The sequence below is a fragment of the Xiphophorus hellerii genome, chromosome 1, assembly GCF_003331165.1.
Source record: "Xiphophorus hellerii strain 12219 chromosome 1, Xiphophorus_hellerii-4.1, whole genome shotgun sequence".
Classification (NCBI taxonomy): domain Eukaryota; kingdom Metazoa; phylum Chordata; class Actinopteri; order Cyprinodontiformes; family Poeciliidae; genus Xiphophorus; species Xiphophorus hellerii.
The window spans coordinates 29457492-29474494 of NC_045672.1; the positions used below are offsets into that span (position 1 = coordinate 29457492).

Consider the following 17003-nt stretch of genomic DNA (forward strand, 5'->3'; position numbering starts at 1 on the left):
CAAAAATTGGGAATATTCTTGGAAATTTTATAGAAGAAAAAAATTTCTGAGCTTCAAAATTTGAAATGTTTTACATTTTCTAGAAAAAACATTTCTGAGCTTGAAAAGTAAACAAATTGCTTGAGAAAACTAAAAAAATCTGAAATCTTCTAGAAAAAACAACTATATATACTGTATATATATATCTATATATAGAGATATAAATTTCAGAATTTTTTCAAAACATTTTGGTGATTTGAGTTTGAAAAGTACAAAAAAATTCTAGAAAAAAAATGGCTTAACTTTAAATATCAAACGTTTTCGACTTTAGAAACTCAACATTTCTCCGGGTTTTTTTTCTAGCAAATTTCTCTGTTTTTTTGGTGGAAATTTACTTAATTGTTTTGTTGACCTACAATATCCCTAACACACCGTTGTACAAACGTCCGTTTCTTTATTGTGCTTAGCAATAAATGAACACGGCAGCCATGCTGGATGGAAATGTCAACACCATCCTCATGTACACAACAAGCTGCGTTCAGGAATATTTATGGATCTAATTAACACGGCCTTTTACTGCTCCCAGATCTGCAGCCTTCAGTAACCCACAACCCGGACGGATTCCTAGTGGAAGAACGTAATTATCTCTGAGAAGCACACAAATGTTACAGTAATTCATCAGTGTTTTATTACACAAAGAATAGTTCTATCACAAAGTTATCACTTAACATTTAGCAATAAATATTAAGTCTTTACTTGACAGTAAAATGAAGACGATACTAGAAAAAAAAATGGAACAAGAGAGTCACAAAAGCACACAGACGTGAAAAGAGAACGACAAACGGATGATAATGAATCCATGACACAGTTCCATTCTAGGCCGGAGCGTTGCCTTTAGTTATAAATAATTTTGTTTAGCTCAGTTCTTCTCCTCAGGCATTAATCCAAAGTTTCTGTGCTTCCTCATCCTGTCAGGAAATACAAATGACTTACAGAGTATAAAGCAAAGGATCCCATTTTCCACTTCCACTCAGTTCTCTTAGCCATGTTTCTGGACCTCGTCCGGTAAAAAAGAAGAAAGAAGTGGGCGACATTTGGGACGAGGGAAGCTCCAAACAGGCCGGCAGTGAGTGAAAGTGTCCTCAGCTCCAGAAAGGACGGCTAACGTTCCACCTCTTCGTTTCCCTCTCTGCGTTTCTCCACGCTGCTTCTGTCTCCTGCTGCCTTTAGGACGGGTCCCCGCCGCTCTGGGCGTCTTGGCTTGTGGAGCCCTCGGCCTCCGGAGCTGGGGAGGCCCCCGGGTCTCCTGCGGAGACAAAAATGATATCGGGACACATTCAGGGGAAAAAATGACTATTCTGTTAAACAAAAAAAATTCCTACAGCGACTCGGGCTGAAACGATTAATTGAATTAATCATGATTAATCAATTATTGTAAAAATCGTCAACTAATTTAGTAATCGATTGATTGTTGACCGGAGTATACAGATTGAAGAAAAGGTCACTTACTCAAAGAACAACATACTCAAAGCAGTAATTAAGCCAAAACTGTACAAAATATCTGATTAATCATGATCATAATTAATCAATTATTGAAATAATTGCCAACTAATTTAGTAATCGATTAATTGTTATTGAGTATACAGGCTAAAAAAGGTCACTTACTCAAATAACAACATACTCAAAGCAGTAATTAATCTAAAACTGTACAAAATATATGACTAATCAAATTAATCATGCAGAATATGCCAATTTCTTTATTTGATTAATCAATTAATCATCAGAAAAATTGATTAAACGTCAGAATAATATATTATTTAGGTAGTGTTAGAGCCTTAGCAGTGACATAATGTCAGCCTGACACGAGTTTGTTTCCCAAGACGTCCTTCTCTCACCAGAGTAGGTCTTATCTCTGCAGGTCATGGGTCACTGTTTAACAACTAAAGAGGAAGTCATTTCCCAGTAATACAATGAAAAAGTGCATCAGAGTGGAAAGATTTGAGTAATATGAAAGGGAACCAGACACCATTATGAAGAATAATTGAGGGCTGTGTCTGCTGCTGCTGTTCCGGCTCATTTAACACAGAAATCCCACAGCTGAGAAACCAAACACCTGCGTGAGCTACTAGTTATTGGTGCCTACAGCTCCAGGATCAGCTGCTCACCTGCACACTTTCTATTATTAGGACACAAAAGAACTGTAATGATCATGAAGAAAATGACGGTTTTAAATTTGGGACTGGCACAAACTAAAAGCCTATGTCTAATGGTGGACAATTAAAGTTTAGGCCAAAGCTAGCCACAGCAGGAAGTGGTACTTTTTGGATTTAAATAGGACTCTTACAGTCAAATTAATTCAAATTCAGGTTTACATTATTGCAGGGATATGAAGAACCACCAAGAAGAAAAATATTAGACAAAAAAAAGGATATATTTCCATAGCCAGAAGATTAAGATGCACTCATTTGAGGCTAATGAGTGCAGAGCTATTATTATTATTTTTTTTTTTTTTGCTAACTTTTAAAATGTTTAGCACACTTAGCTTCCTCTAAATTTATTTACTTATAATTTACATGGCTGTTTTGTAAACCTTCACTTAAATAAAGTTAATCATTTGTGTTAAAAGTATTAACACAAATACTTTTTAAAGGATAAAATCCTTCACAGAATCCAGCTGTAAAGGATTCTTCAATCAACTAAATATTAATATTCAGAAGTGGGTGAAGACCTCTTCCTCGCCTCACGTCCTCCATTCTAAAAACAGAAAATTATGTTTATTTTATTCCCAGAATGCATCAGTTTAAAATCCATTGATCAACCATGATCAATTATGGAAAATCAGCAACAAAGCTAGTAATAATCAGCAAGTATAAAACTGAAACCATAAGTTTCTGAAGCACAAACAGCATATAGGTAGGTGTGCAGTAACAAATTTCACCCTGTTGGGGGCGTAATACTATATATTAAAAACATGTTGAGTCATTGACACATGGTGGGTATCAACATGGCTGAATTTAGCACTTTAGCATTAGCTTGTGCTAAATACAATGTAGGTATTAGCAAAACTAATGGTTATGATTAGCAGGACTTGCTTTTCAGCTAGCAGTGCACACCACTGATTATTCCTGATTTGTAGTCATTTAAGTACGAATGTTTTGGGTCAGGTGAAGAACTTTACCATTCACACATCCATGTTGGTTTTAAAATGATCAATAATTAAGATTTCTGAATGATTTTGACCACAACAATATTAAACATTAAAGGCTGAGCAAGTAATTTAATGAACTTTATCAATTCTGAGAGAATAGTGAACTAATATCCACATCTAAATTGGTACAAAAACTGTGTAATTTCTCTTAACATTCTAAGGAATATTTACCCAAATATTAAAATGAATGTTATATAAATGAAAACATTTGTTGATTAGTGATTCACTGGTGCACCCAATTATTGTTTAAAAATCCATAGCAAGTGTATGTAGCATCGTCATTCCACCTTGGAAAAAAACAAATGAATTATTAATTCATACTGCAGAGTTTGTGAAAACGCCTTCAATTCTTGATTTTATACTTTATTATAGTGATATAGATACACAACAATCTGCCTGATCTCCTCACTGAAAACACAGAGCTCAAATAATCTTTCACTTTCTGCAGAAAAAAAGGCCTTTAGACGTAAAACCTGTCAACCTCCTGGACACTGCTGGTCAAACAGACACAAATACTCCATCTTTACTCTGTTGCAAAACACTGCAGGCACATAATTATGCTGCAGTCTGGTGCCGACGTTCAACATTTCTGAGTTCTACCCATAATTTAATTTTATGAAAGAGTGTGTGCCTTGTGATTAACTTGGAAAAGCCCATAATAAGAACTCTGTTCTTTTTTTTTTTTTTTTTTAAATAAATGTGATTTTCCAGAACTACTCCTGCAGGGGATTTAAAAACTGTACATGCTGCAGTTAAAATGGAAGGAAGACTTTTCAGATGTAAAAAAAGATAAATTATTGCTACAGGTACAAAAAAAACAAACAAAAAAAAACTTTGCCACTAATATGCACAATTAAATTTAACCGTAAGAAAAATTAGCAAAAATTGAGAGCAGTGTGCAAAAAATTGGCCCATTTAAAAAAAAAAAAAAGAAAATGTCTTGCAGACATTCTTGGTTTTGCAGGAGTCAGGTTTGGAGATGTTGACTATTTTAGAACATAAGTTATTATGCCATTACCATGATATTACTTGAAAATGGTCTCAAAAACACCAACATTATTGTTTGTCCCAATAACTTCTGGGATAATCTGTCATCCAGTAAAATGTGACACAGTGACAGGCCTGATAAAATGCCACTATATATGATGCTACCGGTTTAAAGGTGATTGCATGACATTAAGTTCTAGTATCTTCCAGATTTTCCCATTTCTATTTTGATTTAAACTCAGACCCTGTGAAAAACCGGTTTACTTTCCATTTCCAGCTTCATCTCCTCAGCTGTAAGTAAAACCGTCCTTCCTGGCGTTGGACGCACATCTCCGGTTCCACCCACCTGCAGCCTTCAGATCCATCTCTGCCATGTCTTTGGTGAGCTCACTCGTGCTCGCCGTGGCCGCCCCCTCCCCTGTGATGTCGGGCACGGCGTTCCGGCGGCCTGTGCGGTCACAGTTGATGAAATCCGAGTACGACGTTTCCACGTCCATCATCTGTCCATGACCAGCGCTCTCATTACACCTGAGGGAGGGAGGGAGAGTCAGGCTGCGGCAGAGCGCTCAAAAGAAACACTCTTCTACTTGTCTGCTCCTGCTTCTTAAACCAGGGGTGTCCAAAGTGTGGTCTGGGGGCCATTTGTGGCCCTCTGGAGGACTCTGTGTGGCCCCCCGACCTCAATTTAAATTCAAAATTACTTTATTGATCCCAAAGGGAAATAAAATGTTGTTTTAACTCATATTCATTCAAAATTTTCAAAGAGTTATTGTAGATAATGATGGCTGTTGGCAGGAATAAAATCTCTTGTAGCTGTTTGTATTACAGCAAATTTGAAGAAGCCTCTGACTGAAGATGGATGGTCAGGATGGCCATCCATTTTTTGATTTTATTATGATAAAAACATCTTAAAAAATATGTGGTAAAAAAAACAAAAAAAAACTTTTCTGCCTCTACCTAAAAAAGTCTGAAACTGTGGGCTGGTTAGCATCTCCAGTGATTTTCATTTTTACTTTAGTTTATTATTGGCACAAAACGTTTTGTCTTAAAATACTTTTTGCGGCCCCATAGGTGGATTTTGATTTTGGCAAAACGTTTGGACAGAGGAGAAAACGAGTTACTGGAGAGAAAGTTACGATATTTAGGAAGCAACTTTGGATCTTTAGGATGAAAAGAGAAAAGCAGATGAGAAAGAATCGATAAGAAAAAAGGAGAGAACATCTTAATCATTGTTCTTCCTCTTTCTGAACCGAGACTAATGGAAGCACTGACATCTTTCCTAAATGCTTGACCTAATTACATGAGGGTAAAGGGCCTTCACTTGTTCAGTCCAACCCTTCTCAGAGTCCATTTGTCTCTCCTGAAGGTACTTACACAGCATTTAAAAAGGAGGAGTGGATAAACTACTGTCAATATGGAAATCCGGAGTAGGAGCGCTCTGACAGCCAGCAGAGGTGGGGCCAGAGGGAAATATAAATAAAAGAAACCCCATTAGCAATTCACTCCTCGTCTGTTTCCTGTTTTCGCTCCAATTTCAAATGGCTCTTAGATCAGGCCAAGCCAGGAAACCGTTTCCTCGAAGAAAAAGGACGAGGAAGAACCTGCTGCAGGGTGTTAAATAAACGGAGAAAAGCAGCAACAGAAAGAAAAGGTTAGAAAAAGGGGGCAGAAGCTCTCAGACTGGAGACGTCGTCACCACTGCTAAAGGTTTCCCTGGAGAGATCTACGTATGTGAGGCGTAATTACAGAAACAGCTGAGCGACGAGAGCCAAATCACATGAAGAAGAAAAGGAGCCGCCAGAGACGATGACGTCACGCTGACCTGGGGTCACACCCTTCAACTCTTTCACTGAAACTCAGTGAAAGAGTTTCACTGAGTTTACTTATAATTCCCTTGACATTATAAGTGAGCAATTTAACATTTCAGAAATGAGTTTGCTTAATTTGAACACACCACTTTAGAAAAAACTCAAGTCTTTTGGTAAAAGTAGGAATTGAAATTGGCTTATTTCGCAAAACTGTAATGGAAACATTTTTTTTTTCGCATCACTTGAGTCACACGATCAACAACCGGTGTTGCCATCGACACAAACCCCAAATAAGAAGACGACAGAAAACAACTCAATGCTTACACTCGCATGTGAAAATTGCTGCAAACAGCAACCGTACATCTTTGAAAAGCAGAAGTAGAGTCTCCTGCACAACCAACAAGAATGTAGCAGGGGGTTTCTTGATGGTAAATCAACAACAAAACACTTGTCTTTTCCAGCAGCCATTGTACAGCACATACAGCTTTAAAACCAACTGACCAAGCGTGCTGGAACTCTGGTTGGGTTGCTAGGTACGGGATGGGCTTCGCTGGTGTTGCTAGGTAACAGGCAGTCCCTGCTGATTTGTGGCGTTACAGGTTTTTTTAAAATGGAACATTTTCCAGAAACCCAAAAAACATTTACTGATTGCCAGAAACCATCTGGCTTCTCTTTTTAGAAGCAGTAGAAACCCAAATAGAAGTACAAAAATGTGCAAAATCAAAATTTTGCATAATACGTCCCCTTTAAGTATTTTTGAAGAACAGTGTTTGAGCATTTTCTCCACTGCTGGTCGCATGTTTCAGCTTCTATTCACCACGAAACTGGAAAAAACTTACAGAAAGTCTCGGCGTTCCTTTAAATCTAGACTAAAAGGCCATCTGTTTTGCTTTTCAACCATAATAAATGAAACAATGACCAACATTTTGATGTCCAACAATGATCTTTTATGACTTTGCATTATGTTTTTATGACATAAAGCACTTTGAACTGCCTTGTTGCTGAAATGTGCTATACTAATAAACTTGATTGACTTATTCATGTACAGTATATATGTGTGGTCTGTTAAAATAAAGCAAGTCGTCAGTCTGTGGGACGCCAGCAGCCGATGCCGAGTGAGGAACTGAGGTCCTGTATGTAAGAGTGAAACCTCTGGAAATGTCACCGTACTCTGAACTGATGGCGTTTCCTCCCAACTGCTCCTACAATCCACCATTTGTTCCCAGCCGCAGATGGTGGTATGATCCACGGATAACACTGTGGCCTTAAAAAGCAGGCGGCGCAATCTTTACTGAGCCAAGAAACAGCAGGAGGTTCTCACTGAAAGACCCTTCCACAACCTGAGGGGTGAAACAGACGAAGATAAAAGCACCACCGTTATCCACCGGAGAACAGAACGGGACAATTTTTGTCTTGATTGGATCAGATCAGCAGGGAAAACACAAAAAAACTGCACTATTTCAGCCATTTTTTTACAAAACAACCAGAGGTGAAATTTAAAAATCCTTAATTCTCTATTTAAGTCAACCAGTCAGAGTCAAAAAATACAGATGAGACAGCAAAAGACATCAGAAAAAAAACAAAAATTATGTCTGAATCTTATATTAACCTACATGTTTTCCTTTTCTGAGTAAGATTTAATATAAATTCAATAACTTTGTGTCTTTTATTATACAAATCACATTTCCCAGATGCCGTTTTGATCACTTTTCAAAATAGGAAAGACAAGAGAACGTTCCATAAGTCAAAAAATTACTTCAAGAAAGTAGCTGCTCACCTAAACATGCATATATCTACAGTCGGAGCAACAATTAACAGTTTACAGCAACTTCAACTGCGACAAACACAGACGAACCAAACTCCAACTTAATTTTGGCACCAACCGTAGTGAACAGGGTGGAAAGAAGTAAAAAACTGAGAGAAATCTAAAGAGCTCTTTGTGAGATTTGTTATAATTGATGCCAGCAGACTGTTTGGGAAGAATGCCAGGAAAAAAGGCTTTTTCTACTCACCAAATTTAACATGACTGCAGGGCAAATAAAACTGTGAACATTGGGGAATAAACGGTTTTTCTTTCAGATGGTTTGCATCTCATCAAACCAGTGGAACACAAAGTTTTAGGCGGACCAGAGTTCGCTTTTTCGGTCCACATCAGAGTTGTATTATACATTCACACCTCCCCAAGCAAACTGGTCTTTCTAGGCAAACAAAATAGAGTTTGATTAAACCGGACTAAACAGCTAACTCATGGAAAAAATGAATGGAAACGACATCTTTGTTTAGGAAAGAAATGTCTCTCCAAGCAGTAAATGACTTTCTCTAGCAGCAGCTGTTGTCAGGCACTGGGAAAGCTTTAAGGAAAAAAAAAAAAGTAAGTAAGGTTTAATTCACGGCTCAGGAAGCTGTCACTACAGACCAAAAAGGCCTAAAAGTTGTTTCTGGCTAGCATTCAATCAATTCCTCTGCACAAACCAGCCTATAAAATCCAAGTTGGAGTTAAGAGTTTAAATGCCAAGTGTAATTGGGCTTCTTCTTGGTCAATGAAAGCCTTCAAGACTCAGAGAAACACAAATAATATCAACAATGTTGACATTCTGATTCCATTTCCTGCTACATAAAATCGTCAATTTGAAATCCCACTAGAACAGTTGAAGAGTTATTTCTCCATCAACAGTAATGTTTCGCAGAGAGGTTTATGACAACGCCTCGCTGAACTGGTTTGTCTCCACTCGCCTGGTTGTTAAGTGGATTATGGGACTCCCGTCTAATTGCCATTTGTTTGTCTAATTAGTTGCCTGCACATGTGGATCGATTCCAACTCCAAGATCATTAACATGGTTTCCATGATGATGATGGTGGTGGTGGAGATGATGATGTTTCTTCAGCATGCAGTTACTCTTGGTCTCAGCTGCAGTGGCAGGACATTAATGGTGTTGTGTTGCAGAGGAAAAAACAGATTTTATTCCCAGTAATCATGAAGGGAACTGTGATGATGAAGTTGTTATTGTGTCTCCATCCTCACCTGGTTGTTATTGTCGTTTTGGTCCACCTGCTGCTGTTTAAATAATGTCATAGAAAACAAAAATAAATGCTCATGACATGTCAAACTCAAGGCTCAGGGGCCAAATGAAGATCATGAATGTTCTTAAAGGGCCGGTAAATGAGCTTTGGCCAGAATGTACTGCTAAACTCATCAAAAAACTGTTAAAACATAAATAAATTCTTAAAATTAAGCTATTTCACTCCTTCCAGGATTTTGCAATTGTTTTGAGATTTTTTGCAAAATAAAAAATTGTTTAAAAAGTGTTTGTGGTAATAATTTTGAAATATTTGCACTTATGTATGATAGGAAATATAACTTTTTATTATTTACCGTATCATTAAGGATTATAAATCATGTAAGGTATAAGTATGAAATACTGCCACCTGCAGGTGGGAGTAAGCAGTCACTTGGATCCAATATTTTGTACCATTTTTGCCCAAAAATCTTCAATAAGCTCAATTATGTATTAGCGTGAAAAAATACAGGGATTTGTTCATTTTTACCTGAATGTCCACGATAATTCTCAAGAAATTGGAGGGACTAATTTAGAGTCTAGAGGGCCACATAAAAAGCTGTGTTGACACATGTGCTCTAAAGGAACACATAAATACAACTGTCAATATAGCATTGTGCTTAGATTTTGCTTTATTGATCAAATCAAAGCAGTTTTTATCTGTTTATCGTGGAAATTCACAAAAAAAAAATCAACAAATCCCTGCACTTTTTCACACAATGTATAAATGTGAATTTATTGCAGATTTTTGGCAAAATGGTGAAAAATATTGGATCCAAGTGACTGTTTACTCCCACCTGCAGGTGGCAGTATTTCTTACTTCTAACACTCACTCATCAGGTTTACTTGATTTATAATCCATAATGATACAGCAAATAATTAAAAGTCCCATTTCCCATCATACATATGTGCAAATATTTCTAAATTATTACCACAACACCTTTATTTATTTACTTTTTTGCAATAAATCCCCAAAACAGTCACAAAATCCTGGAGGGAATGAAAGGATGTTCAATATTATTTAATTTTAAGAATTGATTTATATGTTAACAGTTTGTTTATGGATCTTACCAATACATTCTGGTACAACCGGCCCTTTAAGAACACTCATTTTAAAGTTTAAAGGAATTATAAACAAAACAACCAGATTTTATCCAATCAAATCCACACCATTGCTTTCTTGCATTCAAACATCATAAATGTAGAAACAATATCCTCTCTTTAAATGTTTAATAAGCTGAGCCTTTCACATTTATGTCTGCCTACATTTAATTTACCATATCCAATTATGTGAAAAGCCCCCGGGAGTTTACAAGGAGAGACACGACAGCTGCAACTAGAAACCCCACCACCAGACAAATGTCACCGGTGTGGTTTTCACAGACAATAATAACCCAATCCTCAAAGGTAAACTCAACGCAGCTCAGCTTATTGGCTGATCTCCGCTCAGCCTCCCTCTTTTATACATCTCTCCTTCCTGACCTCAAAAACCTTTAAAAATCTGTTAATCCCTGTAATTTGGAATTAAGAAGTCATCCTGATCATTTTGGCTGCAAGAGAGTGAGAGAGAGCAATACTTTAAGCACATAAGAAGTCTGAGCAGAGAGGTTTTCTCTCCTAATCCTTTTGAATACCTGGAGAGATGCTATTTTTAGCTGTGCTAGCCAGGCTAACCGCTAATGTAGCATGCTAAAGACCTCAAAACATAGCAAAATCTTGTTTTATTGTGAAATCTCTTACAAAGCACTTTATGTTGACACCATTTTGTTCTTTTCAAAATCGACCACATTCAGTTTCAACAGAAACTACATACATACATCAGAAATTGATCACAAAATTCTGTATCGCCAGAAATGCTGGCAGCAGAATCAGAATGCCTTTCTTGTCATTGTAAAGAGGCACAACAAAAGTAAAATTCAGTAATAGCCTGTAGGGAGAAAACAAAAACAGACAGGGAAGGGAACAGAGATGCCTCAGGCCACAGCCCTTCAATAGATGAAAATGACAATATTTGGAGGATATGATCAGGAAGAAAGAACAAATCTCAAACTGTGTCCAAATAGACATAATGTGGGGGTTGCAAGAAAAACCTCTGCACATATAAAGCAACATATAAACAACATAAGCAGGACTAATAATTGTTTTCTGGCTTTAAATTTCAGCACTTGGTTCATGTTACGGTTTTTGTTTTCATTTTTTGTGTGCGACTGAAAAATGAAACTGGTATTTTCCTTGGTGGGAACTTCATACTGTCCTGTCCCTGTTAAACACTGAAGGAAAGTGGAGCAGCGACAACATTCAGAAAGCTTTCAGACGCGACACGTTTGAACCGAGACATCGACCAACACTTGCAAGGTGACAATAAACAGCGGAGCTTGTGGCGCAGAGATAACCAGGAACATAAAGCCTTTGGGTTCACTGTGGGAACATGAGTCAGAGCACCTTCACCCATTAGAGACTCAGGCTCACTTTTGTCCCACTGGAGCCCTTTAAGCCTGATTTGTGTGTAATAAACTTGTATTATCTGCAATAAGCCGCGCTGCGGCCGGCTTCTTTGCCGATTCGGCTCTCCATTAGAGCCGTCCGCCCAACCGATTTTAGGTCCGTCGACTATTTTTGCAGCGATTATTGAAGAGGCAGGAATTATCCACGTGGACGAGAGTCACCTGCAGCTGAAATTTTCCACTCGTCCTTCATTTGATTTATAATATGTAGCTGACGAGGCGTTTGTTTCTTTAAAGGCGAAAATCTCTAAAATTAAACGATTAACTTTTAGTTTGATGTTTTAAGTATTTAAATGAACATTGGAGATACACCGATTAGGCTGAAGACTTTTATCATCCAGTTTTTGGTATAAAAAAAAAGAGGAGAAAAGCAATAAATCATGTAAATGGAAATTCTTGAACTTGTTTTAATTTTTCATGTGATTAATTGATTTATTGCATTAGGAATAGCACCGATCCACTTTTTTTTACTTCCAGCACCAATATCTAAGGTTTGGTATTGGGTGATACCAATCCGATACAGAAAAACAGAACCGAATTGACTAAAAACACAGACGTAAATATAATGAATTACAAACTTATTTGATGACTTTAAATACACAATAACTTCAACATGACTTTAATTTGTTCTGTCAGTGTAATTAGGAGTATAACAGTAAATGTAAAGTAAATAAAGAACTGAAACTAACTAAAACAATATATGAAACGTGTAAAAAAAACTTTCAAAAGTTTTTTAAAGTACAATAAAGAATATTAAATATAATGTAAAATAAATAAAACACGATCGCACAGAGCTCAAAACATAGAATTAGACTGACTAGATCGAGCCTTATGGATCGGGTACATTGTCACCTATACTAGATCTAGAATATTTCCAATATCAGGCTTGATACAGATATTAATACTGGATCTGTGCATCTCTAATGAACATCACACATTTCTCCTCGTGACATTTTATACAGAATTTACTGTAGACTGTAGCACAATTTACATTGTAAAAATGTCAACAACTCTTTGAAACGACACAATAAAGTGTGCAGAACCACGTTCTTACCAAAGAGAACGCAGTCGCCTCCTCAGCTCCCAGGCAGACCCAAACTACTTCAGACAAATTCATGCAAATCCATTCCTCGTGCAGCGCCAAGTGTTACAGACACTCGTGTTCGCTGCCTCTCAAACCTCCGTCAGAAGACGCAGCGACAGTTTGGTCGACAGCTAGCTGTATTTCCTCACCGGGATTAGCATTGTTGTCTCTCTCCGGCCTTCATGAATAAATAAGAACCCAGACTGCTCAGCTGCGCCTTGTATACTTGCCCCACATCCTTCCTCTTCTTCTGGGATCCAGGCTGGGTGTAAAGACCTAATTTCCCCTGACAAATTGCACCTTTGCACACAGCTGGTTTTTCCTCTGAAGTGGTAGGCCTTTTTAGGCAGGAACAGTGAAAACTTCTAAAAATAAAATAATAATAAAAAGGATCTTTCTCCTCTAAAAATTTGAGCATAAAATTTCTCTCTTCTGTCAGACATACAGGATTATAGGTGATACCAGCTGATGTGATTTGTAATTTTTCCTCCTCTTCTCACTCTGCAGAAATCCTGAAAGTACTTTCACATAATTGACATCCTAAACGAACGCACTTGGCTCTCACACACCGAGGCATTATGAAGCATCCGAGGAACACGAGATGAGAAGCCTGACCAATACCATTAGCATCAGCTAAAGTGGGGTAAGCTCATTAATTACAAAAGCAGCAACCAAAAACTCTTCAGAAACATTTGACCACAAAAAAACAAGCCTCCTGTTGGATAATTACTGTATGCCTGGTTATCTTTCACCTAGCAACAAGATATTCAACCCAAATTGAAGCAATAAGTAGCTTCTTATGACTTAAACAGCCACGTTGAAAAACATCCCATAATTGTGGAGAAAATAATAGGTCTGCATAAGAAGGGCAAAATCATGGCATCAAGCAGAGAAAGCAAAATCTAACATAACCAGTCAGTTGAAAACCCTTCATCACAGATAACAAGGTGTGTTTTGGGCAGATGAAGCAGCAAAGCATTTTTTCATAAGCCACACTCTCTACACAACACTAATAATCTACCAGCTTTAATGGTCAACAATGTTATGAACATTAAGGAACGTCCGGTTTTAATGACTTTATATAGCTGGACTGTGCACATACGCAACTGGAGAAACATGGAGAGGAGTAATAATATCCGAACCTTTGGGAGGGGAAAGAAGATCAAGCGGAAGGCGAAGCTTTATTTCCCATCTCTGCTAAGACGCAATTTGCTCGTTTAAAATCTGAACAACAGGCAGTGAGCTGGAGTTTCTGTTTTGTAGATTTGGTTGAGTAAAACAATACATAGTTTCCACAAGTCTGACCTATGAGTGTATCTTAGTATTACACAGAGGTGAGTAGAGAACTCAAAAATTGTGACGCATTTAAGTTGTAATGTACCTATATTGTTTATAAGTTAGAAAGGAATGAATTGAGAGCTAGTTGTAAGCTTGTGGCTTTTTTATTGTCGTAGCAACTCCATAGCAACTGCCTGGCTGGTTACCGGTTCGCTTACAGCAGCACCAGATTTAGCTGATTTTAGCTCAACCGCTAACAGATAGTTAAGTTAGCTCACTCACTCATTCATTCTTTGGTTACCTAACAACTCACTCATTCTTTGGTTACCTAGCAACAACCTGTTGAGTAACTGGTGCAGCAGCAGTTTCAGATTTTGCCACAGTGTCTCATAACTGCTTAAAAATAAAAAAAAACAATAAAGTACTTTGGATTAAACTGGAAAAGTAATGCCACGTTTGCTAGTATTTCATATATTTAAAACAAGAAACTATAATTATCAATATCAACTGACAAACGCTTAGATTTTCCCAGCTATATTGTCCAGCCCTACGTTAATCACCATAAAGCTTACATCACAAATATTAGGGCAGCACAATATATCAAAAAATTTGAAGTTACTCAATATTGCTCTTTTTAATGTCAATAGTGCAAAAAACTGCAATAGATAGTAGCTAATTTAGCGTTTACAACATATACAGGCTCGTTATGCCAGCAAAATAATTGGTAATACTTGTTTAAAGCAACAGAAAAATGTTTTAGAAAGGCGATGAGTAACAACAATTAAGCTGCGTTATTGTTTAAATGTCACGTTGCCAGAGTAAAACTTTGTTGTCATAAAAATAACAAATCCTCACTTTCTGGGTCTGTGTGTGCAATGAATCCAAAGCAGAATAACATTACCATCGAAAAATATTCGTTAAATTACTGCAAGTTATATCACTACCAACATTATCTGAGGTTTTTCTTATATCATTCACGAACATCACTTTCATCAAAGGAGTCATAATATAAACGATCAGTATCCGTTTAAAGGACAAAGCCTGAAATCCATGTTATGTTCTATGCAGCCAGTAGATTTCCTCTTTAACTGGCCGGCCTGAGAGCTGCTTGGCTATAACTGGGCCTGAGCTCAGCTACACTGGTTGCCAGGAGACCTCCCAGTAATCAAAACGTTCCAGGAAGTGGAGCTAATCTTGACTGCTGCCTCACATTGAAAGCTGTATTCTCATCTGATGCCAATAAAAATAAAACCAGTAAACACCGCAATCACAGAAGTGTATATGACTGTTTATTTGAAACGACAAACAGCAACCAGCTGAACCAGAAACACAAGTCTGACTCAGTACTGCTTTGCATTTTTAAATGGGACCTATTATGCTTCCTTGACCATGTTAGGATAAGTCCATCACAATCATTCTTAGATAATTACATTTTAGTCTGATCAGTTCTGCCTGTTTCGAGCTGTTTTAGGGCATCTTTTCACTTTAAATCCAAATAAGCTGCTGCTGACCACGCCCCCAACTCAACGTTTACATTAGCGCATGAAAATGACTCCAAACAGATGTGCAATTATACAACTGCCCAGCTTTGAAAAGCAGAACTGGTGCCTCCTGCACAACAAACAAGAAAGCAGCAAATAGTTTCTGGATGGTAAGTCAACAACAAAACACCTGCCTTTTCCAGCAGCCAATGTACAGCAGTAAAACTAGCTGACCAAATGTGCTGGTGCTCTGTTTGGGTTGCTGGATAATGGGCTGGGCTTTGGTGAGGTTGCTACATCAGGCAACCTCACCAAAGGTTGCCTGATGCGCAGTGCCTGCTGACTTATGACATTACATTCAGGAGGTTTTCACTGCAAAAACACAAAATCTTACCAAGTAGTTTTGGTCTAGTTTGTAGTGCAAATATCTTATTACACATGAAATTAGACAAACTAACTTAAAAGTAACTTTTTAGCAAGGTATGTTTTAAGTAAATAATTCCTTAATATTGATGAAAAACTACTTGCTCTATTGCCAGATAAATTAATTTATAACATGGGAAAAATGTCTTGTTATATTTTAAACAATCTGCATCAATATTAAGGAATTCTTTACTTAAAAGAAGCTTCCATTTCTTGCTAAAAAGTTACTTGTAAGTCAGTTTAGTCTTATTCCAGGTTTGCTAAAATATTTGCTCTAGGAACTAGACAAAAAAATACTTGGTAAGATTTTGTGTTTTTGCAGTGAAACGGTACATTTTCCAGTCACCAAAAAAACAAGTGGGTGCTTTTTTAAGCACTTGAGTTGTTTTTAGAGGCAGTAGAAATGTTTAAAAAAGTTGAAAAATGTCCAAAATGTGAATACTGCACAACAGGTCCCTCTTTAAAAACTGCATGTTTGTTTTAAATTGATAAGAGTGTATCAAACACTGGAGCCTAAAATAACCCAGCCACAAAAACAAACAAACACACTTAGTTTCTGTTAAGCAGATAAAACGCCTCTTCTGTTCAACAGATGACCGGATCACGTAGTAAACACTAAAGACACAGACAGACAATGCTCCTACTGCAAAAAGCTGGCAACAGCTGGGCCGATCAATGGCAGCTGACGTTAGCTTCACATGATACAGAAACACACACGGGTAGACGGAAAGGTCAAGTTACAGGAGGAAATGTGTGTGAGAGTGTGTGTGTGTGTGCCAGACTCCAAATAAGTTGTGATCAATTCAGGCAGCAGACAAGCAGACATATGAGACCGAACCAAACAACGGGCAACAGGGAATTCCTCGTTCACTCCGTGTGTGTGTGTGTGTGTGTGTGTGTGGGGGTGTGTGTGTGTGTGTGTGTGTGTGTGTGACAGGTGTGATTGATTCTCATCAACCACCCGTGATTCACGGCTGAGTCACAAACAGGTGCTGGACTCAAAGACACACGTTCCAACTCCCATTTCTACTTCAAACTTGAGCAACTAGTGTGTGTTTGGTGTTTCTACAGAAACATAGAAGTCTGCATCAAACAGAGAATCAAACAACTTCAAAGTTTGAGCAATAAAAGAGACGAACGATCACAGAGTCACAGTTAATCTTTTGTTTTCTTATGAATCTGACGTAATTTATGC

At 37.6% G+C, this 17003-nt stretch overlaps 1 protein-coding gene across 1 annotated transcript in view; it reads right to left on the minus strand.

Moving 5' to 3' along the window:
• Positions 1-644: 644 nt before the first annotated feature.
• The window catches only part of pkig (protein kinase (cAMP-dependent, catalytic) inhibitor gamma), a 30890-nt gene continuing 14531 nt past the window's right edge, over positions 645-17003 (minus strand). Inside the window, exons 2-3 of the mRNA XM_032559190.1 lie at positions 4521-4702; positions 645-1285 (exon numbers count right to left, since the gene is read on the minus strand). Coding sequence (XP_032415081.1) covers positions 1206-1285; positions 4521-4674 — 234 coding nt within the window. The 5' untranslated portion in view covers positions 4675-4702 and the 3' untranslated portion in view covers positions 645-1205. The remainder of the gene's footprint in view (positions 1286-4520; positions 4703-17003) is intronic.